This window comes from Bos taurus, chromosome 6 (genome assembly GCF_002263795.3).
Source record: "Bos taurus isolate L1 Dominette 01449 registration number 42190680 breed Hereford chromosome 6, ARS-UCD2.0, whole genome shotgun sequence".
NCBI lineage: Eukaryota > Metazoa > Chordata > Mammalia > Artiodactyla > Bovidae > Bos > Bos taurus.
Window position 1 is genome coordinate 110,643,807 of NC_037333.1, and position 26,935 is coordinate 110,670,741.

Consider the following 26,935-nt stretch of genomic DNA (forward strand, 5'->3'; position numbering starts at 1 on the left):
ATAGTCAACGACATAGTCAGTGACATTCCAAATAAAGAAGATAGCATTGCGCTGAACGGGCGCTTGCTCCAAATCAAATAAACATTTGGGAAAAAAGTACACATTACTGCCGCAATTGCAACTTGCACCATCTCTTAAGGGAGGAACTATCAAATGCTAAGTAGTTTCTTATGAACATAAATTTCTTCATTACTGACATCTGTTTTCCATTCATTCGTGTTGGTTTCTCTGATTAAAGCATCATTTCCGAGCCAATTTTTCAGTATCGATTGCAAATAAAGTTCAGAATCCAGTGAAATTTGATGCAAATGAAAGAAAAACACATCATTTATTTTAGGCATACTTTTTAAAAGTCACCAAGAGCTGGAGAGACTGACCCAGGAAACAAATGTTATAAAGTTCAATACAAGACAAAGAGAACCTCCCAAAGGAGCTGCTCTTGGGAGTTGCCTTGGAGCCCAGCAGCTGGAGAAGGAAAGAAGATTCTAGTCAGAGGATGCACACTGATGTAGGAAATGTCAAAAGTTCATCCATGCTGGAGTTCACAACCTCACAGGGATCTGGGAGCGGCGGGTTGAATTACAGTACTAAGTAAAATATTTATATAAGTAAAAATAAATAGTATGCTATATTCAATAACATTTTTTTCTGAATATTATGTTTGACATTTTAAGAAAAAAAAAAAAAAGAAAACTTTCTGGTTGGGGAGACACTAGCCAATTGTTTAGAAATATAGAGACAGCAAAGACCCCAGACTGGAGCATGCCTGAAATGCTACCTAACCAAGCCAGAGCCCTATGCCTTCTGTCTGGCCAGTCCAATCCCAGGAAGCAAGAGTCCTCTGCCTGGATCATCGCAGGGCCAGGTACCCAGCAACAAGGGACCACCTCGTACCTCAGAGCCCATCAGAACAGCTCAAACTGGCCCGTCCTAACCTGCTTACCCTGCCCTGCCCTCTCTTTCCATCAGAAACCCCACAAAAGCCACGGTAGAAGCCTTCACCCTCTTCTGTCTTCTCCTCCTGACCACCTGACTGCCTTTCCACGTGCCCTCCATGTCACGCCCTGCCCCCTGCTACAGAACCTGAGCCTCTCCTCTGTCTCTGCATGTGGCCACACCTGACTGCCCATCTTAGCACAAAGAATATTAAACAGACCCATCTTTATTATTGGGCTTCCCAGGTGTGGCAAAGAACTCTCCTGCGAATGCAGGAGACATAAGAGATGTGGGTTCGGTCCCTGGGTTGGGAAGATCCCCTGGAGGAAGGCATGGCAACCCCTTCCAGTAGTCTTGCCTGGAGAATCCCATGGACAGGGGAGACTGGCAGGCTACAGTTCATAGGGCTGCAAAAAGTCAGACATGACCGAAGGGACTTAGCCTGCACACATCTTTATCATGAATTATCAAGAAAGGCATTTTCCCAAAAACTCCTTCATAGCAAAATTTCTCCAGGGCCATCTATTCCCATTCTATCTGCAGTCTTGAACTTTCTCCTGTAACTGAGATCCCCACTGCCTGTCGACCCTGTCCTTGTTGAGGTCCCTGTGAACCGCACATTTGCTCAATTCTAGGGTCAGCTCTTCATCTACCTTCCTCGACTGTCAGCCGCACTCCCTGCACCTCGCACTTCCCCTCCTCGGCATTCAGCTCCTGGACACCACTCTCCTGGGTCTTCTTTCTCCCTCCTCTGGTCCTCCCCACCTCTTCATGGGTTCCTACACCCCAGCCTCTAACAGTTGGAGCCCCTAAGCTGGGTGATCAGCCCTCTTTCCTTAATGAACATTCATTCTCTCTGTTATCTTGAGACTTTCAATTCCAGCTTCTAGATACTGTAGGTATAACTGATCAGTCCCCAATTTTTTTTTAATTTATTTATTTTAATTGGAGGCTAATTACTTTACAATATTGTATTGGTTTTGCCATACATCAACATGAATCTGCCACAGGTGTTCACGTGTTCCCCATCCTGAACCCCCCTCCCACCTCCCTCCCCGTACTGAATGGGTAAGAAAACTGTGGTACATATACACAGTCCCCGATTTTTATCTCCCATCTGGGACTCTCTCAGACTAAATGTGAACTACCTACTCAAAGCCACGTTTGCCTATCGCATAAGACAGCTCGCATTTTAATAGACTTGTGGAAGTATAACTTGCATATCATAAAATTCACCCATTGTAAGTATACAATTCAATGACGTTTAGTAAATGCCTAGATCTGTGTAACCATCACTAAAATCCAGTTTTAGGACATTTCCATCACTCCAAAAATTTCCTTGAGGCCTATTTGCAGCCACTGCCACCCCTGGCCCTAGACAAACACTGATTTGTGTTAAATATTTGAATTAAATATATTCCTGTAAATATGCATTTTCTAGACATTTCATGTGAACAGAATCATACAGTATGTAGCACTTTGTGTTTGACTTCTTTCCCTTAGCATAATGTTTTTCAAGATAATAAACGAAGTAGCATATGTCCTCACTGTGTTCCTTCTTATTGCTAAATCCTATTCCATCATCTGGATATGTGTGCACACATTTTATTTACATTCACCTGGTGATGGATATTTGGATTATTTCTAGTTTGGGGCCATGATAAGTCATGCTTCTATGAACCAGGTCATATGATGAATGTATATTTTTAGCTTTATAGGAAACTGCTAATCTGTTTCACAAAGTGGCTGTATCATTTCACCTTCCCACCAACAGTTTGTGAGAGTTTCTGTTTGTTCACTAAAAACAACTGATTTTATCTGTGATTTCCATTGTACCCTTTATAATACACGTACAGTGATATTTCATTGTGCTTTTAACCTAGTATTTCCCTAGTGCTTAATGATGTGGAGTATTTTTCAGATGCTTATTAGCCGCTTGTATATTATCTTAGTAAACTACTTAATTTTTTACACATTATTAATTGGATTCTTCATCTTACTGAGGAATTGTAAGAGTTCTCTATATACCCTGGATACAAGTACTTTATCTGGTCTATAGTTAGAAAGTATTTTCTCCAAGCAAATGTCTAACCTTTTCATCTTCTTTGTTTTATAATCGTATTTATTTGTTTATTTTGGCTGTGCTGGGGTTTTGTAGCTGCGTGGGCTTTTCTGTAGTTGCACTGAGCAGGGGCTACTCTCTCATTGTGGTGTGCAGGCTTCTTATTGCAGTGGCTTCTCTTATTGTGCAGCACAGGCTCTAGGGTGAACAAGCTTCAGTAGTTGCGGCTCAAGGGCTCAATAGTTGCAGTCCCCAGGCTCTAGAGACATTACTTTGCCAACATAGGTCTGTCTAGTCAAGGCTATGGTTTTTCCAGTGCTCATGTATGGATATGAGAGTTGGACTCTAAAGAAAGCTGAGGGCCAAAGAATTGATGCTTTTGAACTGTGGTGTTGGAGAGGACTCTTGAGAGTCCCTTGGAATGTAAGGAGATCCAACCAGCCCATCCTAAAGGAGATCAGTCCTGGGTATTCATTGGAAGGACTGATGTTGGAGCTGAAACTCCAGTACTTCAGCCACCTCATGTGAAGAGCTGATTCACTGGGAAAGACCCTGATGCTGGGAAAGATTGAAGGTGGGAAGAGAAGGGGATGACAGAGGATGAGATGGTTGAATGGCATCACCAACTCAATGCACATGAGTCTGGGAGTTGGTGATGGACAGGGAAGCCTGGCAATCTATCATCCATGGGGTCGCAAAGAGTCGGACACGACTGAGCAACTGAACTGAACTGAACTGAGGCTCTGGAGCGCAGGTATGTGGGATCTTCCTGGACCAGGGATCAAACCCATGTCTTCTGCGTTAGTAGGCAGATTCTTTACCACTGAGCCACCAAGGAAGCCCCCTTTTCCAAAACAAAAGTTTTTAATCATGGTGAAGTCAAATTATCACTTCTTTTCTAATATGGGTTGTATCTAAAAATTCTTTGTCAAACCTAAGGTCATGGACATTTTCTTGCATATTTTCTTTTGGAAGTTTCCTGTTTTTAGCTCTTACATTTAGTTAGGTCCATGAACTATTTTGAGACAACCCAAATGTTACTCGACTGAAACTGAGCTTCTGATATCCTTCTTCCAACCCTGACCTGTTTGTCCTACAAAACTCTTCCAGTTTCAGAAGGTTTACCTACCATTTCTCCTCTTGGAAGTCTCTGAAGCTTGTTAAAGCTGGTTATGAGGGTGGGAAAATCCTGGTTATCTCCATCTCACTAGAGAAGACACTTCATCTTTTCTGCTATTGTTGCTAGTCTCTCAGTTGCGTGTCCAACTCTTGGCAGCCCTATGGACTGTAACCCTCCAGGCTCTTCTGTCCATGGGATTCTCCAGGCAAGAATACGGGAGTGGTTGCCATGCCTGCCTCCAGGGGATCTTCCCTACCCAGGGATCAAACCTGTATCTCCTGCACTGCAGGCAGATTCTTTACCATCTGAGCCACCAGGACAAGCTTGGAGTGGACAGATGTGGATTGCCATGCCCGCCTCCAGGGGATCTTCCCAACCCAGGGATCGAACCCATGTCCCTCATGTCTCCTGCACTGGCAGGCAGGTTCTTTACCACTCATGCCACCTGGGAGGCCCCAGGTGAGAGATTTCTCCCAGACCCCTGGGAGAAAGGTTTTGTAGTTGATGCTTGAACTGAATTCTCTAAGCCATCGGTCCCAAGAGTGGGTTGGGTAGAATGTGTACTCAAACTCTATCAGAGATTAACTGCCGCAAAAATATTTCAAGCTCAGAAGCTTTACCTACTATTTCCCTTCTTAGAAATTTGAGAAGCTTGTTTGAGACGGTCACCCTGGTGTCTCCCACACAGCACTTGGCCCTCCTGATGCTTCTGTTGTCTTTTCCACTCCGCTCAAGGCAATGTGGAAGGCTCAACCCGAGGCAAAACGGTCAGGTCAAAGCGTATCTATGATGTTCTTTACCACTCTTCAGAGTGTCAGGCCCGCGGGAAGCCCCATTGCCCTGTGAAATCACCACGATGGTGCCAGAGTGCAAGGACAAACGGCAAAGCTGGCGGGGCTGGTCTCGCCCAGACAGACGGTGCCTGTACCTGCTGGCTGACGCTGCTATAACAAAATATCATAGATGGTGGCTTGCACCGCAGACACTGAGTTCTCACTGTTCTAGAGGCTGGGAGTCCAAATCAGGGTGCTCGGAGCACCTCCAAGATTGTGGAGGGAAGACCTTAGAAGCCTGCCCTCCTGTCCATAGAAACAAGGTCACATCGACTCAGGGGCAGTAGGTGAGAAGATTGGAAAATTATTTCAAAGGGCAACGCCTTTCTTATTAGAAGGTGGTGTGTGTTTTGCGAGGAGTCAAGTATCACAGAAGTGTTTTAGAGAAAAATGGACGGTGTTCATCGTTTGACGAAGTCTGTAAAGAGAGACACGTGGGGTGCAGTGAGTGTTGGTGACAGAAGGTGTCAGCACAGAGAAGATCTGGGAGCCGCTTGCAAACATGAGGCTGATGAGGCTCTCAGGCTCACAGGTCTGCCGGACAGCTGGGGAAGTGTTGTCAAATCCATTGATATAACCCCTGCTGCCCCGATGAAAAGCATCCCTTGGCCAGAGAATCCATATTTCATACCAATGGACATTATGCATATATTTTTAACAGAATGTCTTAAAATTCTCTCATTGTCCATAAGCTCTTGCACACCCTCAAATCAAATCTTTCAAAATTCAAAGAATTGTTTGCATTGCACTCTTTCAGTCTAATATCTCTCACACCTTCATAGTCCTCCATGTTTTCCTTTTCCTTGATTTAGTGCTACAAGGCGCCAGGTACAAAAGTCACCGACAGAGTCCGTGCCGTCAAGCAGGTCACATTCTAGCTGGGAAAATAACACCTCGCCACCTAGTTGTCCAGATCAGATTTAGAAATTTTTATACCCTCCAAATGTCTTTCACTAACACCGAGTGTATTTTTAAAAATCGAGAAAGAGCTAGTTTTTACCCCCTCAACATTTTCCAAGACTTTTTAAAGTAATACTTGCTAAAGAAGCCCCTTTCGTTTTGTTATTCAGAGCAGATGGTTTTTAAATAAAATATCTTGTCTCTTTTAAACAATATAAAATTATTCTAATGAACTCCATGTTTGTTGTTTGGTTGCTGCTTAGTGCTAAGTCACGGCCAACTCTTTTTGCGACCCCCATGGATTGTAGCCCACCAGGCTCCTCTGTCCATGGGATTTTCCAGGCAAGAATACTAGAGTGGGTTGCCATTTCCTCCTCCAGAGGATCTTTCTGATCCAAGGATCGAACCTGCATCTCCTGCATTGGCAGGTGGATTCTTTACCACTGAGCCATCAGGGAAGCCCCATGGAGTTCATTAGATCAATTTTATGAATTATATCTTGCCTCTTTTAAAGAATAATTCATAAAACTATTCTAATGAATGCTATGTAGGCAGCAACTATTTTAAGTCAACTTGAAAAACTAGATCTCTTTTAAAAATAAAAAAGGAGGAATAGTAATACACAAGAGTTTTTTTTTTTTTTTTTTCATGTTCAAAGACATTGCTTCTTTCTGGGGGCAGAAGGAGGGGGGTGATCAGCCAGAGGGCAGGGGTCCAGTCTAGAAATCCTTCTTTATCCACCTAGGTGGTCCACACACACTTAATGACATTTAACCTGTGCTCACCCTCTGTGGCTGGAAACCACAGAACCTGGGGGAGGAAGAAGGTATTAATGCAATAACCACACAAATACAAAAATTCAAAATGTGACAAATGTGAAACAGGAAAAGTCACAGGACTCTGACATGGGGATATGATCCACCATGGGTAGATGGTCTTTAAAATGGGAAACAATGACTTGATTTTTAAAGTTGGCTTAAAAACAAACAAACAAAAAAAAAAAAAACGCCAAAGGCCTGTTCAGGCTACTGAAGGAGATTCTTGTAAAGAACTTGAACCTCAGCCCGCACATGTAAGGCTGTGATCTTTAAGATGATTATTTCAGGCCTTCCACCAGGCACAGAGGAAGCCTCAGGCAGGTGGTTGGCGCCTGATAAAGTAGGATTTTACATCCTTCTGTCACACGAAAGGAAGGACACTTGGCCTCGGCACTGAGTGACCAGGCTGCAGAAAGCTCCCTCTTCTGCACAAGCAGAGGCGAGGGGTCAGCACGGCGGGCTCTGCCCAGCGCAGCTTCCTCTCTCCCCACTGTTCCTTCCACCTGCTGATAAAGCATCTTGCCTTCTCTCTTTTTCTTTCACTTGTGAGCCTTCTTCCTTTAACAGGGCAGATGGCTACAGGGCCAGAAAACTCCTCTCTCCATACTCTTTTTCTCAAACGTCAGCATCACCAGGGTAGAAACACTTCCTCGGTCTCCATCTCAGGCACTGGGCCCCTGCCTGGAGCTCAGCACGCAGGACCAGTACACGTTCCCGTATCCTGCCGGCATCTCAGACTCGTCCCAGCTCCGATTTACAGGAGTAAACCAATCCCCCTCCTCACCAGTAGCCCCCAGGCTGGCATGCCTCCACTTTTTCTCTCTCAGGAGCCCCAAATCCATACTTACCTCAGCCGAAACCTCAGACACGTTCGCCTTCTCTAAACTGGGGGTCGTCCGACTTGAGTATGTCTTAAAAATTACCCAGATGGTGGCTCCACCTCCAGGTTCTGATTCAGTGGATCTGTCTGGGGTCAGGCCTGAGCGTTTGCCGGTCCACCAAGTGCCCAGAAGGTGCTGCCGCTGGGGGAATTAGTGCTCGCCTCGGGCCTCCCTCGTGGCTCAGCTGGTAAAGAATCTGCTGGCAATGTGGGAGACCTGGGTTCGATCCCTGGGTTGGGAAGATCTCCTGGAGAAGGGAAAGGCTACCCACTCCAGTATTCTGGCCTGGAGAATTCCATGGACTGTATAGTTCATGGGGTCGCAAAGCGTCAGACACGACTGAGCAACTTTCACTCCCCGTCGTCACTAGGAACCACCGTGTCATCTTTTTGTGGCCTCTTTGCAACCATGCCCACTGGCTCCCTCTTTATTATCCCAGCTGGGGTCTCTCCGTCTCCACCCCAACCATCCTGTGCCTGCAGCCCTAGGAGCAGCTCCAGAAAATGCTGCTTCTCCTCCTCTGCTCTCCATGTCCTTCAAGGCATCCCCACCACATAGAAAATATATTCCAGTTTCTTTCACGTAACATCAGAGGCTCCCCGTGACTTGACCCCAAACTCCTTCTGCAATCTTTTCTTCTACTTCCTCCCAGTAGAGCCCCCTCTCCTTTAAGTATCATAACATGCTGTTCCCCAAGCCTGTTGTTGTATTCCTACCCCTTTCATAATGGTGTAAAGCATTTAGGATCAAATCCCAAGCACTGAACCTCCTGAGTATGCAATCATCATTCCAGTCACTTTTTTGAAGATTTTTTTTAATATTTATTTTTATTTATTCATTTGGCTGTGTTGGCTCTTAATTGCAATACACGAGACCTTTCATTGTAGCATGTGGGATCCATTTCCCTGAAAAGGGATCAAACCCAGGTCCCCTGCACTGAGAGCAAGGAGTCTTAGCCACTGAACCACCAGGGAAGTCCCACAATACCAGTTACTCCAGGGTCTTCATCTTCAAGATGCCTAGTGAGTGATCCCCCCTAGCAGGAATGGCATAAAGTTGATGAGAAGATGCAGTCAGTCAACACATTATCACAGAGCCTGGGACATAATAGCTAAACATTTCATGATATTATGTATAGGTTTGTGCTAAGTCGCGTCAGTCGTGTCCAACTCTTGGCAACCCCATGGTCTGTAGCCTGCCAGGCTCCTCTGTCTATGGAGATTCTCCAGGCAAGAATACTTGAGTGGGTTACCATGCCCTGCTCCAGGGGATCTTCCCAACCCAGGGATCGAACCTAGGTCTTCTGTGGCTCCTGCATTGCAGGCGGATTCTTTACCGCTGAGCCACAAAGAGTTTATGTACAGGTTTAATACTATGTACAAAATAAATGTTGTCTGTTCAGTATAGCCCAAGGCTATGGCTTGAGCCTGTAGAAAAACCTTCTCTGATCAAAGCTATCAGTGTTGTTGAAAGTCAAACCCCAAAATCAATCAATAGTCATTCATTCATCCAAGGAGTCTATTGTCAAATCAATAAATTTGAGAGCTTCTTCCCAATGGTAATTGAACTGGTGTGCTTGCGCCTTGAAAAATCAAGTGTCATTCGTTTGATTCTTAGTTAAGTCCACATGTCAGCCCTGGTAGGACCGAGGTTGTCACTGTCCGTCTTAAAGAAGCCAAGACACGTCCTTATTACGTCAGATGCAGGGGTTGGGGGGGGGCGGGGGTTGTTCAGCTTTATCTCATGATGGCTTATGTGAAATTCTAAATTTGCAAAATAAAATGATATTCTCTTGTTATTTTTAATCTAATCTTCCCTTTGGAAGAAAAAGATGTTGTTTTAAAGCAATTTTCTTGTATTGTTTTAGGCTTGCCTCCAATCCCCTCAGCTTCCAGAACAGGCTTTGCAGAATTTTCCATGAGAGAACGCATGAGGGAGAAATTACAGGCTGCAAGGGTGAGAGAAACCTCAGGGATATTTTGCTCGGCGCCGATTACCTTGCTTCCAGTCTTGTCTAGCTTGATTCATTTGCTCAAAACTGCGTGAATTTGAATACTGTTAAATTTGTTTTTCATGCTCTAAAGGTTAATGCAGCATTTAACTATGAGCACAGATGAAAGTTACACTTAAGAAGAATGTAATGTCCTTTTTCTAAACCATTGTTTTTACCTCTTAAAGAAGCATAACATGCGTATTTTACTGACTGATTTCCTCCCGAGATGGTGACTGAGGTTTTCATAGCATCACTGACATTATGTAGCAGTAATTTTCTCTTTGACTTTTTAGTCCAAAGCAGAAAGTGCGCTGCTGCAGGAAATTCCCACCCCTCGGCCCAGGCGCTTACGAAGTCCCACCGAGAAAGAATCGGAGACGGAATTTGGCACGGAGGTGAGAAATAGGCCACCCCTACTTTGTGACCAAAGACAATTATGCCAAATTGAAATGTTCCAGCAAAAGTCCTAGAGCAGAGCTATGCATGGAGGGGCTGTTAAACACTCAATAATAATAGCTTCTACTTATAGATGCTACTTGGTGCTGGGCATTTTGCCAAGTCTTTGCCCATGTTATTAGATGCCCTTATCCCAACACCTCTGTGAGGTAGGTACCATAATTTTCATTCACATTTGACATACGAGGTTCAGAGGGCCTGCCCAGCCATCCCCAGGTCACAGAGCACGTATGTGGACAAGTCAGTACTGGATTCCAGCTCTGTCTTATTCCCAGTGTGTCTCATGGTCAGCGGTGCTGGGTCCATGGATTTTGCTGGGAAACAGAGAAAGAGATAAGAATAGAATCCAATCGTGGGGACTTTGAGTGTTACACTAAGGTGCCCCAATGGTTTTTTCTAAGCCAAGGAAAGCAACTGACAATTGGATCGGGTGGTGATTTGAATGCACCGGGGTGACTTGTTTGAGTCTGAGATGCTGGGGAGACACCTCAGTGTGCTCCTCAGATGCACAGAGAGGCAGGGACCCGGCCTGGAGACACAGATTTAGGAAGCATTTGAACTGTGGTGAGTTTTGAAGTTTTAAGGGTGTGAATGACGATGGTCCTACACTCAGAGAAAAACTGACAATAAAGGCCCACGAGGCCAAGAGGAAGCCTGTTAAAGACAGAAAGATGTATCAGCCATGTGGCTGAAGGAACAACACATCTGGGGTGGAAGAAGGAGCAGAAACAGGGCACGTGGCTCAGTGAAGTGTTTGCAAGTCTAACCCAGTGGTGTGTTGATGATGATGGTTTTGGTTGTTTTAAGGTCTAAGCATTAGGGATATTTCTGGAGCAAAGTCACAAATTTCTTAGATGATGCCTTTTCTTTTTCTATAATGAGATGTTACAGATGTCCATTTACCTATATTCATCCCCAACAAGCCAGAGATTGCATGATTACAGGGAAAGTTGCAGTCATGCTCATGGGTTTTCAGAACACTCAGTCGGTCTCCTAAAATGGCTTCATGACAACTGGCTACTCCGTTCTACAGAGGACACATTTCTTTTTCTTTATTTCCAATTTATTTTCTTCCATGAGAGCCATAAGTGTAAGAGCCATAGTTCTAAAGTATTGGAAAATAAAGAAAAAGTACCAAGACTTTCCTGGTGAGCAAGTGGTTAAAACTTCATCTTCCAATGCAGAGGGTGAGAGTTTGATCCCTGGTCAGGGAACTAATATCCCACATGCTTCTTGGTCCACAAAACCCAAAACATAAGAACAGAAGCAATATTGTAATAAATCTAATAAATTCAATAAAGACGAAAATAGTCCACATCGAAAAAAAATATTATTTTAAAGGAGAAAGTCCCTAAAGTCCCATTATTATGACACAAATAATTGGTTGTTTTGGTAGGTGTGTGAGTAAGCAATAGGAGGGTGTTGTCTCCCATGTCTGGCGTTGTCCGCACCTTCTTGATGGATAATCCTTTCACACAATCATGGTAGTTTTCGCCTGTCCAATAGGCCATGAATACGATATCCAAATCAAGTTGGTAGTTTTAGGAGTAAAACTATACTCCTTTGGCTCACAGAGTTGTTTATTTCTCTTTGTGAGCAGGAACTTGACCTTTTGTCTAACAGAGTGCATATCCCCTAAGAGCCATTCTCTGAAAGTGAGGCAAACAGCACATGCCTTGTCCGCAGGCCTGATCTCAGGTTTCCAATGGAACGTATCACTCACAAGCACACTTACTCATGTACATACCTTAGCCCAGAAGAAGAATATAAAAGCAGTCGATTTTGGTCCTATGGGGCAAAGAGCACATGAAAAGGCCAGGTGCTGGCCCTCAGCTGCCCAGCACTAAATTCTGGCACTCTCACTCACTAGCTGCATGACCTTGGATGTGTAATTTACTCATTCTCTGAGTGATAAAATACAACCCCCTTCCCCACTTCCCACCTCTTTTTTTTTTTTTTTTTTTGCATTGGGTCTTATTTGAAGCATGGAGGTTCTTTTGTTGCAGCACATGGACTCTCCAGTAGTGATGTGCAGGCTGAGTTGCTCCACAGCATGTGGGATCTTAGTTCCCTGACCCAGGATTGAACCTGCGTCCTCTGTGTTGCAAAGCAGATTCATAACCATTGGATCACCAGGGAAGTCCCCTCGCCTCTTTAAAATAGATATACTCCCCAGAACCTGATCCTTGATATTGTTCTGAGGATTAAAGGAGTGCATACATGTCACAGGATTTCACACAGTGCCTGGCTCATGGGCAGCCCTCTCTCCATAGTTGGTAGCAAGTGTCAGTGGCTGTAGGGTCAGAGCAAAAAGAAGCCGCTTGGGAATACTTGGGTCAGGAATCAAAATCCATCAGCACAAACCTATGCTAGACTCTTCTTTCCATTCCTCTTTATCCTCAGCAGATTTGTAATAAGAGAACAAAGCCAAACACACATCTCCAAGAACGTGTCAACAAAGAAGTGGGAATAACACAGAACATTTGACTCCTGGGTCTCCACTAGGCATGACCAAAATGTCTCTGTTTTGTGGACCTGGCTCATTGTCCCAGGTGCCCGAGGTTCTGATCCCTTGACACACTCGACCTGTCGCCAGCATCTCTCGGAGGCTCCTTCCTGCCAGGTGTCCAGTGGACTCTGAACACACAGCAGTGACAGTCAGGGCCCCTCTCAAGGAGCCCAGTGGGGATGACAGGCAGGTGATCAGACAGTGGAAGTGCAGGCTGGTTAACAGCCATGGTGGGTGCCTTGAGGAAGCCTTAGAAAGGGCACTTCCCTGGGAGCCAGGTTACGTAAAATATGACGTGTCTTGCCTTAGGCAATGGTTTCTTGCCTTAGGTAATGGATTCTTATCTGTGACTCAAAAACACAAGTGGCAAAATAATAAATCAGCACACTGGACTTCATCAGAATTAAACGCGTTTCATTTCAAAGGAAACCAAGAAAAACGTGAAAAGACAACACACATAATGGGAGAAATTACTTGCAAATCGTTTAGCTTGATTAGTATCATTCCTGATACTGAGAATATATAAAAATCGGAGATATCAGCAAGACCATCTAGATTAGGCTGTCTTTAGGGAATTAAAAATATTGATTAGTAGTTAGAAGAGAGGTCAGGGCAGGAACTATTATATTTTGTAATTATGCTTTGGTAAAAATAATGAGACTTGAGATTGTCTAGCTCAAGCTAGAAGAGGGTCATAGAGCCTTCTTGGAGGTTACAACAAATTCAAGGATGAGAAAGAATTCCTAGCTGGACACAGCACACATCATCATAGGCATTCACTTGAAATTGAATATTATTACTTTAAGCTTTCATGAAGATATTATAGATAATAGTTCTTTAAAATTTAATTCTGCACACAGTCATTTTAAATACATTTAATGGCTTTTCTTATGCTAATATAATTTATAAACTTTTAAATACTTTGAGATTTTGATAAAAATTAAATTACCACCATTTTGATCAAGTCCATACATATCATAGTAAAACTGTCAATCTTATAATTTTAAAAGATACCAAAGAAATTATATTGTCCAAACTTACTGTCCTTTCTGTCAAGCTGATACAGAAAGAGATGGAAAGAAACAGAAAGAATAAAATACTGATCTCCACATACACATATTTGCCAAATGGAATTTTACCTACTTATTTTATTTTTTAAATTGCTAACGTTAGACTTTCTGCCTGGTCTTCTTCTGTTTTATTATCAGTCTTTAGATGTCTCTAAAACCTAAGGCTTGCCTATACAGAGCTAAGCTTCTCGTCTCTCTGATCGGTTGACTCCTTGGCTTATTTATGTGTTTCAAATGTATCAGTCTCTGTCTTGGGCTCTAGAAGGTGAGGGATTCTGAGGCAGACAGGAGCAGAATGGCATCTTCAACAGTGGGCAAGAAAGGCTTAGCCTTGTTTTATGAGAAAGACTGAACTTAGCAGACCCTTAGAAAGCCTTCCTGACCCTTCCCTGGTGGCTCAGTGGTAAAGAATCTGCCTACCAAGCAGGAAATATGGGTTCAATCCCTGAGTCTAGAAGATTCCCCTGGAGAAGGAAATGGCAACCCACTCCAGTATTCTTGCCTGGGAAATCCCATGGACAGAGGAGTCTGGTGGGCTATGGTCCATGCAGTCACAAAAGAGTTGAACACAACTTAGTGACTAAACCACCGCCACCAATTTTTAAACGTGTTTATCCTTACATTACATAATACTCATCTGCTTCTTTCCTTGTCTTCAAAAGAGCCACTTAAAATTCTGGAATTTACCAAGACAAATATTAACTCTGCATTGCACTGTGAAATTTATTCATTACCACTGCTTCAACCTTTGTATAATTGCTTGCTATTAGTTAACTATCTGGGCTTCCCTGATAGTTCAGCTGGTAAAGAATCTGCCTGCAATGCAGGAGACCCCACTTTGATGCCTGGGTCAGGACAATCCCCTGGAGAAGGAATAGGCTACCCACTCCAGGATACATGGGCTTCCCTGTTGGCTCAGACAGTAAAGAATCCACCTGCAATTCAGGAGACCTGGGTTCTATCTCTGGATTGGGAAGATCCCCTGGAGGAGGGCATGGCATTTTTGCCTGGAGAACCCCATGGACAGAAGAGCCTGGCAGGCTTCAGTCCGTAGAGTTGCAAAGAGTCAAACACGACTGAAGCAACTTAACACGCACACACAGTTATCTATTTAACCTACTACTGCAAAATGAGAAAATGGAGGGAAAGCACAGAATCTTACATAAATCGGAATTGTATGTATTCTCTTAATATCATGATAGATTGCACCCAACTGATGCCCTCATTTTTATTCTGCCCATTGCTGGACATTCAGCTGCACTTACATGGAATTTCATAGCACCTTAGCTTGCTGTTCCAAGTATTTCTAGCTTTCATCACAGAATGTCTCTGGATAAATGCCTGAGGAGACCCATTCAGCCATTCTGAGATTCACACAAAACTGGAAGAGCCAGGGCCTGGGGCAACCCTTACTCACTTGGACTTATTTACAATCAGATGTGGTTGACGCTCTTCATCATAGACTGTTTCAAGATGATCCTCTGTGAGCTGGATAATCTATTGATCTTTAGGGTGAAATAGCATTTCCATTTGGAGGTTTATTGACTGTAAAATTTTGTATTCATTTAATCATGAGAGAGACAGAGCTGAGGAAGAGAACAATCAGCCACTTTACCATTCAAATATATTTGTAAACATTTCATTCCCTAGAAATTGTGAGATGCATCAATGGTCAGAAGGTAAAGCCTTTTGAGGGCTAATGCTTGTTTTTTAAAAAATCCTCAGTTTCTTGCTTTAAATGATGTATCTGTTATTTTTTTCCATTTGTATAGCTGGATAGAGAGGTACAAAGGACTCAACAAGACCATGACTCCCAAGGCCATTCAAGAGTAAAGTTCCACGATTCTGTACGAAAAATCAAGTCTAAACCCCCGGTGAGAAATCCTGTCTTTTAAAATCATGCTACCTTTAAATTATGTAGGCCTTAAATCATGTATCCTATTGATTTGTTTCTGTTTTTTGAAAATTGTCAATGAGAGACAACTATACACATAAGCTGACTCTGACTGCATGAAATATGCAAGAAAAAAATATGAGGAATGATTCCTACTTTTAAATCCTAGAATCTTATGGAGAAATTAGAAAGGAAAGCTGCCTATTGTGGGGAAAGAAAAATGCCTGGAAGGACAGGAAATGTTCTTGGTAAGCTGATTTGTTCAGCTGTGAAGTTGTTACCAGCTTTTATTATGGGAAAAAGGGAGATACTAATGCAAGAATTAAAACAAACCAGAAATGGTATTTTTTCAAAGTTTAACAAACCCTGTATTGCTCATAATTAAAAGTATCTCAGCACTGGCCTATAAATCACTTTTTGGCATTTTAATCATCTTTTCTAAAGCTTTTAACTGCTGTGAATAATATGTTTTTGTGTTTGTAGAAGGGTAAATAATTGCTGATTTATATTTTTTTAAAAGTAACTCATTAAAGTTACTTAACTAAGGAGGCCTGTCGTATTTGTTAAAGTTCATTACCATCAACAGGTAATGTGTTTAGGAAGCCTGGAACGCTCTTAGCATCCAGCCCGCTGTCAGTGAACTATGCAGAGCTTATCTCAGCACAGATAATCTGAAATTCTATTCTTGCTTCCTCTCTGTAGGTTCCACCTGGCTTCCCTTCTGCTGAGGAAGCGTATAACTTCTTTACTTTCAACTTTGATCCCGAACCAGAGGAATCAGAGGAAAAACCAAAAGCCAAAAATAGACATGGAGCTAACCGAGAGGAAAAGGAAGGAGAGGAAGAAGAGCCACCTGTACAGGAAGGAGTAAGCAAAACAGTATTTAGTATAAGAATAGTAATGAGGAGAGGGAAGACCTTAACGGTGATGGTGATGATCATGTTGGTGATGATGGTGGTGGTGGTGGTGGTGATGGTGATGGTGGTGATGGTGGTGATGATGGTGGTGATGGTGATGATGGTGATGATGGTGGTGGTGATGGTGGTGATAGTGGTGATGGTGGTGGTGAGATGATGGTGGTGGTGAGATGATGATGGTGGTGGTGGTGGTGATGATGGTGGTGATGATAGTGGTGATGGTGGTGGTGGTGATGGTGGTGGTGATGGTGATGATGGTGGTGGTGGTGGTGATGGTGATGATGATGTCCTAACTAGGAAGAAAGTGGCTAGGAGCAAACACACCACCACCATATAGATCAGCTCATCCACATCCTGAGCTCTTCAGATGATTCAGAAGGATAAACATGGCTCTTTTAAAGGGTTTGTTAAAATAGATGGCTGGCCATTTTTCCAAGTTCCCAATCTAGTAGGTCTTCCCTGGGACGAGAGGCCTTACTTTTTGGCACCAGGTCTAGATACAGGTGGTCTGGCTGACTTGCCTCTTGAGAAACCTATATGCAGGTCAAGAAGCAATAGTTAGAACTGGACATGGAACAACAGACTGGTTTCAAATAGGAAAAGGAGTCTGTCAAGGCTGTATATTGTCACCCTGCTTATTTAACATATGCAGAGTACATCATGAGAAACGCTGGACTGGAAGAAGCACAAGCTGGAATCAAGATTGCCGGGAGAAATATCAATACCTCAGATATGCAGATGACACCGCCCTTATGGCAGAAAGTGAAGAAGAACTAAAGAGCCTCTTGATGAAAGTGAAAGAGGAGAGTGAAAAAGTTGGCTTAAAGCTCAACATTCAGAAAACGAATCATGACGTCTGGTCCAGATCATGGCATCTGGTCCCATCATGGGAAATAGATGGGGAAACAGTGGAAACAGTGTCAGACTTTATTTTTTGGGCTCCAAAATCACTGCAGATGGTGATTGCAGCCATGAAATTAAAAGACACTTAGTGCTTGGAAGGAAAGTTATGACCAACCTAGATAGCATATTCAAAAGCAGAGACATGACTTTGCCAACATAGGTCCATCTAGTCAAGGCTATGGTTTTTCCAGTAGTCATGTATGGATGCAAGAGTTGGACTGTGAAGAAAGCTGAGCGCCAAAGAATTGATGCTTTTGAACTGTGGTGTTGAAGAAGACTCTTGAGAGTCCCTTGGACTGCAAGGAGATCCAATCAGTCCATCCTAAAGGAGATCAGTGCTGGGTGTTCGTTGGAAGGACTGATGCTGAAGCTGAAATTCCAATACTTTGTCCACCTCATGCGAAGAACTGACTCATTTGAAAAGAGCCTGATGCTGGGAGGGATTGGGGGCAGGAGGAGAAGGGGACGACAGAGGATGAGATGGCTGGATGGATCACTGACTCAATGGACGTGAGTTTGAGTGAACTCCGGGAGTTGGCAATGGACAGGGAGGCCTGGCGTGCTGTGATTCATGGGGTCGCAAAGAGTCAGACACGACTGAGCGACTGAACTGAACAGAACTAGATACAGGAGATCATGGAGAAAAGAAGAATGATCATAGCTTTAAAAGAGCCTGGAATGAACTTAACTGGAAAAGAAGAGAGAGTGGGTTTAAAAACAAACAGCTAGAAGAGATCAAGCCCTGATCCTCTGGAGTGGGAGCACAGACTCCAAGACCCTAGACTACCAGAGAACTAACCCCAGGGAGTATCAAATAGTGAGAACTCACACAAAGAAAATCACGTGAATACAAGACCCGGCATCACCCAACCACCAGTAGCACCCTGTGCAGGACACCTCATCTAAACAACAGACTAAAAACTACAAACCCAGCCACCAGCAGAAGGATCACCACCTCACTCAGCCTTGCCCATCAGAGGGAAAACAAACAAATACACAAACAAACGAAAATTCAGCACAAACCTCACCCTATAAGCTTATACCAATCACTGGACCAACCTTAGGAGGGCAGAAACCAAAAGGAAGAAAGAATTCAACCTTGAAGCCTGGGAAAAGGAGACCTCAAACACAATAAGTTAAAACAATAATAATGAAAAGGCAGAGAAATCCTACACAGATGAAGGAACAAACTAGAAACCCAAGTCCAAACAAATGAAGAGGAAATAGGCAAACTACCTGGAAAAGAATTCAGAATAATGATAGTAAAGATGATCAAAAACCTTGAAAACAAAATGGAGAAAATGCATGAATTGATTAAGCAAGACCTAGAAGAATTAAAGAATAAACATTCAGAGACAAACAGCACAATTACTGAAATTAAAACTACTCTAGAAGGAATCAATAGCAGAAGAGCTGGAAGATAAAATGGTGGAAGTAACTTCTGAAGAGCAGAATAAAGTAAAAAGAATGAAAAGAACTGAGGATAGTCTCGGAGACCTCCGGGACAATATCAAACGCAGGTCCTAAAAGTGCTGTGAATGCTAGGTTCACATTACTTTCTGTAGCCTCAATTTCACCCTATAATTTGGGGAGTAGGGGCCTTGATTAAGTATATTCAGCTTTCTCTCTCTCGTGGGGAAAAAAAGTGGTGCAATACAGTTTGCAGATTTTTCCTGCTAGACTCCACACAAGGATTAGTATTCATTTCACATACAAAAATGTCTGCCTCTCCAAGGCAAATGCAGCCTAGTGCTCTCTCCTCTCAGCCTTACAGGTGAACAGTTTTCTGTGCCCCATACCACACCCAAGCTACAACTCAGATTCTGTAATTGTGGGTGGGATATGTGAGACCAGAGAACACACACCATGAAAAATGGGCAGACTTGAATAGCCATCTCTCCAAGGAAGATACACAAATGGCCAAAAAGTACATAAAAAGATGCTTAGCACTAATCATTAGGGAAATGCAAATCAAAACCACAATGAGATACCACCTTACACAAATTAGAATGACTATTAAAAATAGATAGGAGATAGATAGGAAGGAAAGAATGAAGGGAGGGCAGACAAGTGTTGGCAAGGATGCAGAGAAACTTGTGCATTGCTCACGCTGTTGCAAGGTGGTGTAGCTGCTGTGAAAAATCCCAGTGGCTCTTCAAAAATTTAAACATAGAACGACCATACGATCCAGCAACCCCAATCCTGGGTATATACCCCAAAGAATTAAAAGCAGGCATTCAGATCACTGTATACTCAAGTTAATAGAAGCATTATTTACAGTAGCCAAAAGTGAAAGCAATCTAACTGCCCATCAAGAGAAGAATGGATGAGTAAAAGGTGGTATATACAAGAGAATATTATTTAGCATGAAGGAAGGAAATTAGAATAAATGCTAAACATGGCTGAACCTTAAAGACATTATGCTAAGTGAAATAAGCCAGTTATCTGAAATGAATAAGACAAACTTTGTGCGAGTATTTTCACACTCACCGTGGATGCAGTCTTTCTGGTGAACCAGCTGCAGGTGCTGGCTTTGCTCTGCTGTCTTCTCTGAAGTTTTCTCAGCCTGTCCTTGCTCAAAGTAGAGCTGGGGCAGGAACAAAAAGGGTCACACACTGATACTGCGGGATATTTTCTCTTTTCACCTTTTGAAGTTTCTGACATTCTCTGCCTTCAGCTCTTGCTGAGAGCTTGGTTACTATGCAGATTTACTTTACTCTTTTTATCATTTTGTGTATTTAGCAAGGAAATATTAGGTAATTAGGCTACAGCCATTGTCTTCAGCTACCTGGCAGTCTCCATAGCATTTTAAAGGGTGCTACTCTTAGATGGATGTCAGGTTTAAACTTTAGAAAGAAGAACAAGACAGAGAAAGAAAAGAAGGAAAAAAGGAGAAGGAAGAGAAAGAAAAGGCAGAAAAGTTTGGAAAATATTCAAACTATGTTAAAATACTTCAGCTGGCATTTGTGATTACAGGTTCTGTGCTTAGAATTTTTACATGCATCATTTAATTTTTATTCTCACAAAACCCAAGGAAATAAGATCTATTAATATCCCAATCTTGAAAATAAGAAAACCAGGGATCTGAAGGGTAGGTAAATTCCTCACAGTCACCCAGGCAGTACAAGGCAAAGCTGGGAGTCAAGCCCAGGCAATCTGAACAGGGTGTGGACCCCACACTTGGCACCTTTCCCTTGGGGTTAGTGCCAAGGCCGAAGGTTAAATTATGCATAACTCATGAACCCAAGTTCTTTAAGTCATTGTCAGAGAATAGACACCCGCAAAGGGGGACACACTCATTGAGGTTCCACTTGCCTTGCTTAGCACATCTCTTCTGACCCTTGTGATTTTGGCATTTTCCAAGTATGTGGAATAGTGGAAAAACAAAGCATATTAAATAGGAAAGTCAGCATCGTTTTATGCTTTCTTTCAGAAAAAGATAAAAGAAAAAGGTAACTTTGTCTTAGGATATGTTGTTTGGTGCATTTAATATCATGGATTGTTTTTCCAAGTACATTAATTGTCTTTGGGACTTCCCTGGTGGCTCAGTCAGTTCAGTCACTCAGTCATGTCCGACTCTTTGCGACCCCATGGACTGCAGCACGGCAGGCTTCCCTGTCCATCACCAACTCCTGGAGCTTGCTTCCCTGGTGGCTCAGATGGTAAAAAATCTGCCTGCATGTGAGAGACCTGGGTTTGATCCCTGGGTTGGGAAGATGCCCTGGAGGAGAGCATGGCAACCCACTCCAGTATTCTTGCCTGGAGAATCCCATGGACAGAGGAGCCTGGCAGGCTCCAGTCCACAGGGTCACAAAGTCAGAGCCAATCAGCAACTAACACATTCACCGTCACTAACTATATTTGCGGGATTGTTCCTTGATGTTCTTTAATGTGACGCAGGATGAGGAAGAGTGGTTGGATGGCAAAGATGTGGAGGATCTTCTCCTGGGCTTAGATCACACAGCTGAAGACTTTGTGGCAGTTAGACCTGCTGATTATCAAAGTGTCCACGTTCGGCTGCAGAAGGAGAAAGAGCTCCTGTTTGTACCCAGCAGACGGACAGGTACTTTCTCTCTTTATCTTCCTGCCCAGTTTTAGCATCTTTGTTTTCCTTCAGACAAAATAGAGATGGTGTGTAAAGTTAAAGTGAAAGTGTTAGTCGCTCAGTCATGTCCGACTCTTTGTGACCCCATGGACGATAACTCACCTGGCTCCTCTGTCCATGGGGTTTCCTAGGCAAGAATACTGGAGTGGGTAGACATTTCCTTCTCCAGATGTATAAAAATGCCCAATTTCCACAACTGAACCCAATTTCTAATCTGACTTAATAATCAAGAAACAGGTTCAAATCATCCTACTCATTCCTTCTCCCACTGTGTCTGCAAGTCTGTTCTCTATGTCTGCATCACTTTGAGAGAGTAGCGTGGAAACATACGTATCACCATGTGTAAAGTAGATCAGTTCAGTTCAGTTCAGTCGCTTAGTTGTGTCTGACTCTGTGACCCCATAGACTGCAGCACTCCAGGCCTCCCTGTGCATCACCATCTCCCGGAGTTGACTCAAACTCATGTCCATCAAGTCGGTGATGCCATCCAACCATCTCATCCTCTGTCATCCCCTTCTCCTCCTGCCTTCAATCTTTCCCAGTATCAGGGTCTTTTCCAAGTCAGTTCTTCACATCAGGTGGCCAAAGTATTGGAGTTTCAGCTTCAGCATCATTCCTTAAATGAATATTCAGGACTGATTTCCTTTAGGAAATTGGTTGGGTTGGTTGGATCTCCTTGCAGAACTAGGGACTCTCAAGAGTCTTCTCCAACACCACAGTTCAAAAGCATCAATTCTTCAGTTCTCAACTTTCTTTATAGTCTGACTCTCACATCCATACATGACTACTGGAAAAACATAGCTTTGACTAAGACGGACCTTTGTTGACAAAGTAATGTCTCTGCTTTTTAATATGCTGTCTAGGTTGGTAAAATAGATAGCCAGTGGGAATTTGCTGTATGACACAGGGAGCTCAAATCAGGTGCTCTGTCACAACCTAGAGGAGTGAGATAGGGTGAGAGGTGGGGGGAAGGTTCAGGAGAGAGGGGACATATGTATACCTATAACTGATTCATGTTGATGTGTGGCAAAAGCCAACACAGTATTATAAAGCCATTATCCCCCAACAGTCCTTGGCAGGCTGTTGCTGCCTGTCGCTCCCACAGACCCCGCAGACTATCCACAAAGATCTGTTCTATGAACAGATCAAAGAGTGAGGAAGTAAATGAAGTCATGTGGACTCCAGCAAACTTTGTAATTTACAAAGCACTTCCCCATCCTTCACCCCATTTAATTCTCCCAGGAGCCCAGAAAGACAGATATTTTCATCCCTTATGTACGAGAGGACAGAGTTCAGAGAAGAGGCTGGCCCAGGCTCACGCCACTGATGAGGCCAGCAGCCTCCCTCTGATCTGGGTACCATACTCCTCGCAGTGTGCGAAGCCACGTGGGCCAGTTAGGTATCGAATTATTTCATGATTCTCCAACATGGTGCTGCAGGAAAACATGTTCACCTTCCCCTTGGTCCTGCTTCTGGACATCAGTCTGGGGCATTTGCACTTCCCAAGAACAAAAGTAAAAAAAAAAAGTCACCTCTGCTGGTGACTGTATTCACCAAACTGCAGTTTGAGATGTTCAGGTCGGCACTGACGTGGATCATGTGTGCTTATGAACTGTCTAGTGCCCACGTATAAAAAGCTTCCTGAGAACGTGCAACCCAGGTACCTGGAAGATGAAGGCCTTTACATCGGGGCAAGGCCGGAGGTGCCGCGAACCAACCAGAACATCATGGAGAACAGGCTCCTGACCCAGGAACCGGTGAGCTCTCAGCCCTGTTCTCTGGTGTAGACAAGGAGGGATTCACAGAGGGTCTTAATCCTGACGTTGTCACTGCGGGGTGGGGCTCATTTCCTCCTGAGGGTGTCTGCAGACTGGTTCATTCTGTCGCTGTTTTGTTGTTATTGTTTTTTAATTTGTCGTCAATACCTTTAGTGACCCTCAAACATCACCGCTCTCCGCTCAATCCTACCTTTCCCAAGCTGGATTCAGGCTCTTCCTATTAAACCAGATATTGGCAAACCTTTTCCCAATTTACAGAAATTTTTAATTGTCCCAAGATAGAATGTCCTCAATTGTTTTTCGCCATGGTAGTCTGTCTTGAAATTTTCACGAATACAATTTCCCTGGTGGTCCAGTGGTTAAGAATCCACCTGCCAATGCAGGGACACGAATTCAATCCCTGGTCCAGGAAGATCCCACATGCCACGGGGCAACTAAGCCAGCGCACTGCAGCTACTGAGCCACGCTCTAGACCTGGGAGCCACAGCCACTGAAGTCCATGTGCCTAGACCCTGTGCTCTGCAACAGGAGAAGCTGCCACAATTAGAAGGCCCAGCATTGCAGCTAGAGGTTAGACCCTGCTCACCCCAATAGAGAGAGCCCCTGCATAGCAACAGAGATGCCAGTGCAGCCAAAAAACTTAAAAATACATTTTTAAAAGTTGTTTCATAGAAAATATGCTTTTCTTAACCACTCCTTTTAACGTGAAAATGAAAGTCACTCAGTTGTGTCCAACTCTTTGTGACCCCTTGGACTGTAGTGTATGAATACCCAGGCCAGAATACTGGAGTGGGTAGCCTTTTCCTTCTCCAGGGGATCTTCCCAACCCACCGATCAAACACAGGTCTCCTGCACTGCAGGCAGATTCTTTACCAGCTGAGCCACAAAGGAAGCCCAAGCACTCTATTAGCTTTTTCTTAAACTTTTTTTTATCAGGAGGGGGCTGAAAACTATATCTTAACTCTGGGTGGCGGAGAGGCATTACTGAGGACTCAATTTTTTAAAATTTTCATTGGAATACAGTTGATTTACAATGTTGTGTTAGTTGCAGGATATACATATAGCCACTTTTTTTTTTTATGTGGATTCTTTTCGCACATAGCCATTGCAGAGTACTGAGTAGAGTTCCCTGTGCTATATGGTGGTGGTGGTTTAGTCGCTAAGTTGTGTCCAACTTTTGTGACCCATGGACTGTAGCCCACCAGGCTCCTCTGTCCATGAGATTCTCCAGGAAAGAATACTGGAGTGGGTTCTCCAGGGAATCTTCCCGACCCAGGGATCAAACCCCATTCTCCTGCACTGCAGACAGATTCTTCACTAGCTGAGCTATGAGGGAAGCTCATGCTATTTCAGTTCATTTCAGTTCAGTTGCTCAGTTGTGTCTGACTCTTTGCAACCCAATGAATCACAGCACACCAGGCCTCCCTGTCCATCACCAACTCACGGAGTTCACTCAAACTCATGTCCACCGAGTCAGTGATGCCATCCAGCCATCTCATCCTCTGTCGTCCCCTTCTCCTCCTGTTCCCAATCCCTCCCAGCATCAGGGTCTTTTCCAGTGAGTCAACTCTTTGCATGAGATGGTCAAAGTATTGGAGTTTCAGCTTCAGCATCAGTCCTTTCAATGAACACCCAGGACTGATCTCCTTTAGGATGGACTGATTGGATCTCCTTGCAGTCCAAGGGACTCTCAAGAGTCTTCTCCAACACCACAGTTCAAAAGCATCAGTTCTTCGGCTTTCTTCATGGTCCAACTCTCACATTCATATATGACCACTGGAAAAACCATAGCCCTGACTAGATGGACCTTTTTTGGCAAAGTAATCTCTCTGTTTTTTAATATGCTATCTAGATTGGTCATAACTTTCCTTCCAAGAAATAAGCGTCTTTTAATGTCCTGAGGTTGTTGATATTTCTCTCGGCTGTGGCTAATTCATGTTGATATATGGCAGAAACCAAAGCACTATTGTAAAGCAATTATCGTTAATTTAAAATAAATATTTTTTTAAAAAATAAAAGATCTACAGGACCAGGGGGAGGTGCATGAAATATACACGGTGACAGAGAATTTCCCCACAAACACTGTTTATTTTTGTAAACTATTTTCTGTCCTTCTGCTTGATCCTAGGGGAGGAGATGGTTCGGAGATGATGGGAGGATCCTGGCACTGCCAAACCCCATCAAGCCGGTTCCTTCGCGGCCACCCATGTTGACACAGGAGCAGGACATTAAGGCAGAACTGGAAACCCTGTATAAAAAGGTAAACCTCCCCTCCCATTTTTAATACATGAATTTACTTGAAAGTGCTTTGCTTTTTGAAGGGCTTGGAGTGATGAATTTGCAACATCCTATTTTGACTTTTCTTAACTAATTCACTATCTTGCACATAAAGAGGAAACAGCAAGCCTGTTATGTAAGACTGAGTCTCCTGCCCACACAGAATCCTTTCTTAAATCCTTTTTTACATCAGCAACAAGCTTCCCAGGTAGGAAGGCTTGGGTCAGTGTCTTATTCCCATATCCAGGTTAGCTGCCCCAATATTTTTTCTTTTCTCTCTGTCATCTCACATATACTGCAGGGTTATTTCCCCCACTGTCTCTGTATTATATCACTGGAGATTTTCTATCCTCACAAATCCTTTCTATGGTATTTTTCCCAGCTCTTTTACCACACTGCCTGGCTTGAGTCCTGGCCCTGCCTCTTGTTTGGTTCACTTGACCCTCCCTCCTCTCTCTGCTGGTGTTTCTTCCTTTGCAAAATGGCATAGGCCTACTAGGATTGTTGTGCAGATGGTTGAGATAATACACCAAAGTGCTTAGAACAGGATTCAGTGAGGTCTGATGGGCTGGTGTCGAATAGGCAGTTGCCTGCCTTCACTTTTTTTTTCCCCCAACAATAAATGATTACATTTATGAATTATCCTTTTTTAAAAAAATTATCAAATAAATATATTCTGGGGGAAAGAAGCTATATTAAAATTAAAAGAATTGCTAGGCTTTGGTTACACATTTCTTTAATATCAGATACATTCTTACTGAAAGTTCAGATAAATCTATGAACACAGTGACATTAGAGATTAGAAGAATTATTTTTTAAATGTTTCCAATTTGGGTCAACATAGAATGACTTTTTACTATGAAATCACTTCTAAGCTTTCAATCCGTGTCCCTTAAACATCATATCATGGTTTTTGTTTGCTGTATTATCATTACAACATTATTATCAAAGCTTACAACTTACACATCTTGTCTAGGACCACAATTTCCAATATTCTTTAGCTTTAGTTTTGTACTTATATGAATTTAATGATGCAATTTATGCTTTTTTACAATCTTTCAGTTCCTCAAGGATTTTGTTTTTCTTAGTTTTTTAGCTGACAAATATTTTGTTTCTGTGTCTTGGAGCTTCTGTTGTTGTTTCCTTGTTTTCCTAAGATATATCCTGGGCTTCCCTGGTGGCTCAGACGTTAGAGAATCTGCCTGCAATGCAGGAGACCTGGGTTCAATCCCTGGGTCAGAAAGATTCCTTGGAGAAGGAATGGCAACCCACTCCAGTATTCTGGCCTGAAAAATTCCGTGGACAGAGGAGCCAGGCCAGCTACAGTCCATGGTGTTGCAAAGAGTCAGACACAACTTAGCAACTCACACCCCCACACACAATCCAGGTGCACTTATTCCTTAAATTCTTGTGTATTAAGAAAGACCTGTTTTATTTTTTCTTGTTTGTTTTTATTTCCTTCCTTCACGTTGAATTATATTGC

The 26,935-nt window shown here is 43.3% G+C and overlaps 1 protein-coding gene across 6 annotated transcripts in view; it reads left to right on the forward strand.

Annotated features, from left to right (window-relative positions):
- CC2D2A (coiled-coil and C2 domain containing 2A) overlaps positions 1 to 26,935 on the forward strand; it is a 131,191-nt gene that overhangs the window by 23,747 nt on the left and 80,509 nt on the right. For all 6 annotated transcript variants that reach the window (XM_024993645.2, XM_024993649.2, XM_024993647.2 and 3 more), the window contains 7 exons: positions 9,418 to 9,506; positions 9,837 to 9,938; positions 15,351 to 15,452; positions 16,175 to 16,339; positions 21,193 to 21,355; positions 23,018 to 23,154; positions 25,304 to 25,435. In XM_024993645.2, coding sequence (XP_024849413.1) covers positions 9,418 to 9,506; positions 9,837 to 9,938; positions 15,351 to 15,452; positions 16,175 to 16,339; positions 21,193 to 21,355; positions 23,018 to 23,154; positions 25,304 to 25,435 — 890 coding nt within the window. The remainder of the gene's footprint in view (positions 1 to 9,417; positions 9,507 to 9,836; positions 9,939 to 15,350; positions 15,453 to 16,174; positions 16,340 to 21,192; positions 21,356 to 23,017; positions 23,155 to 25,303; positions 25,436 to 26,935) is intronic.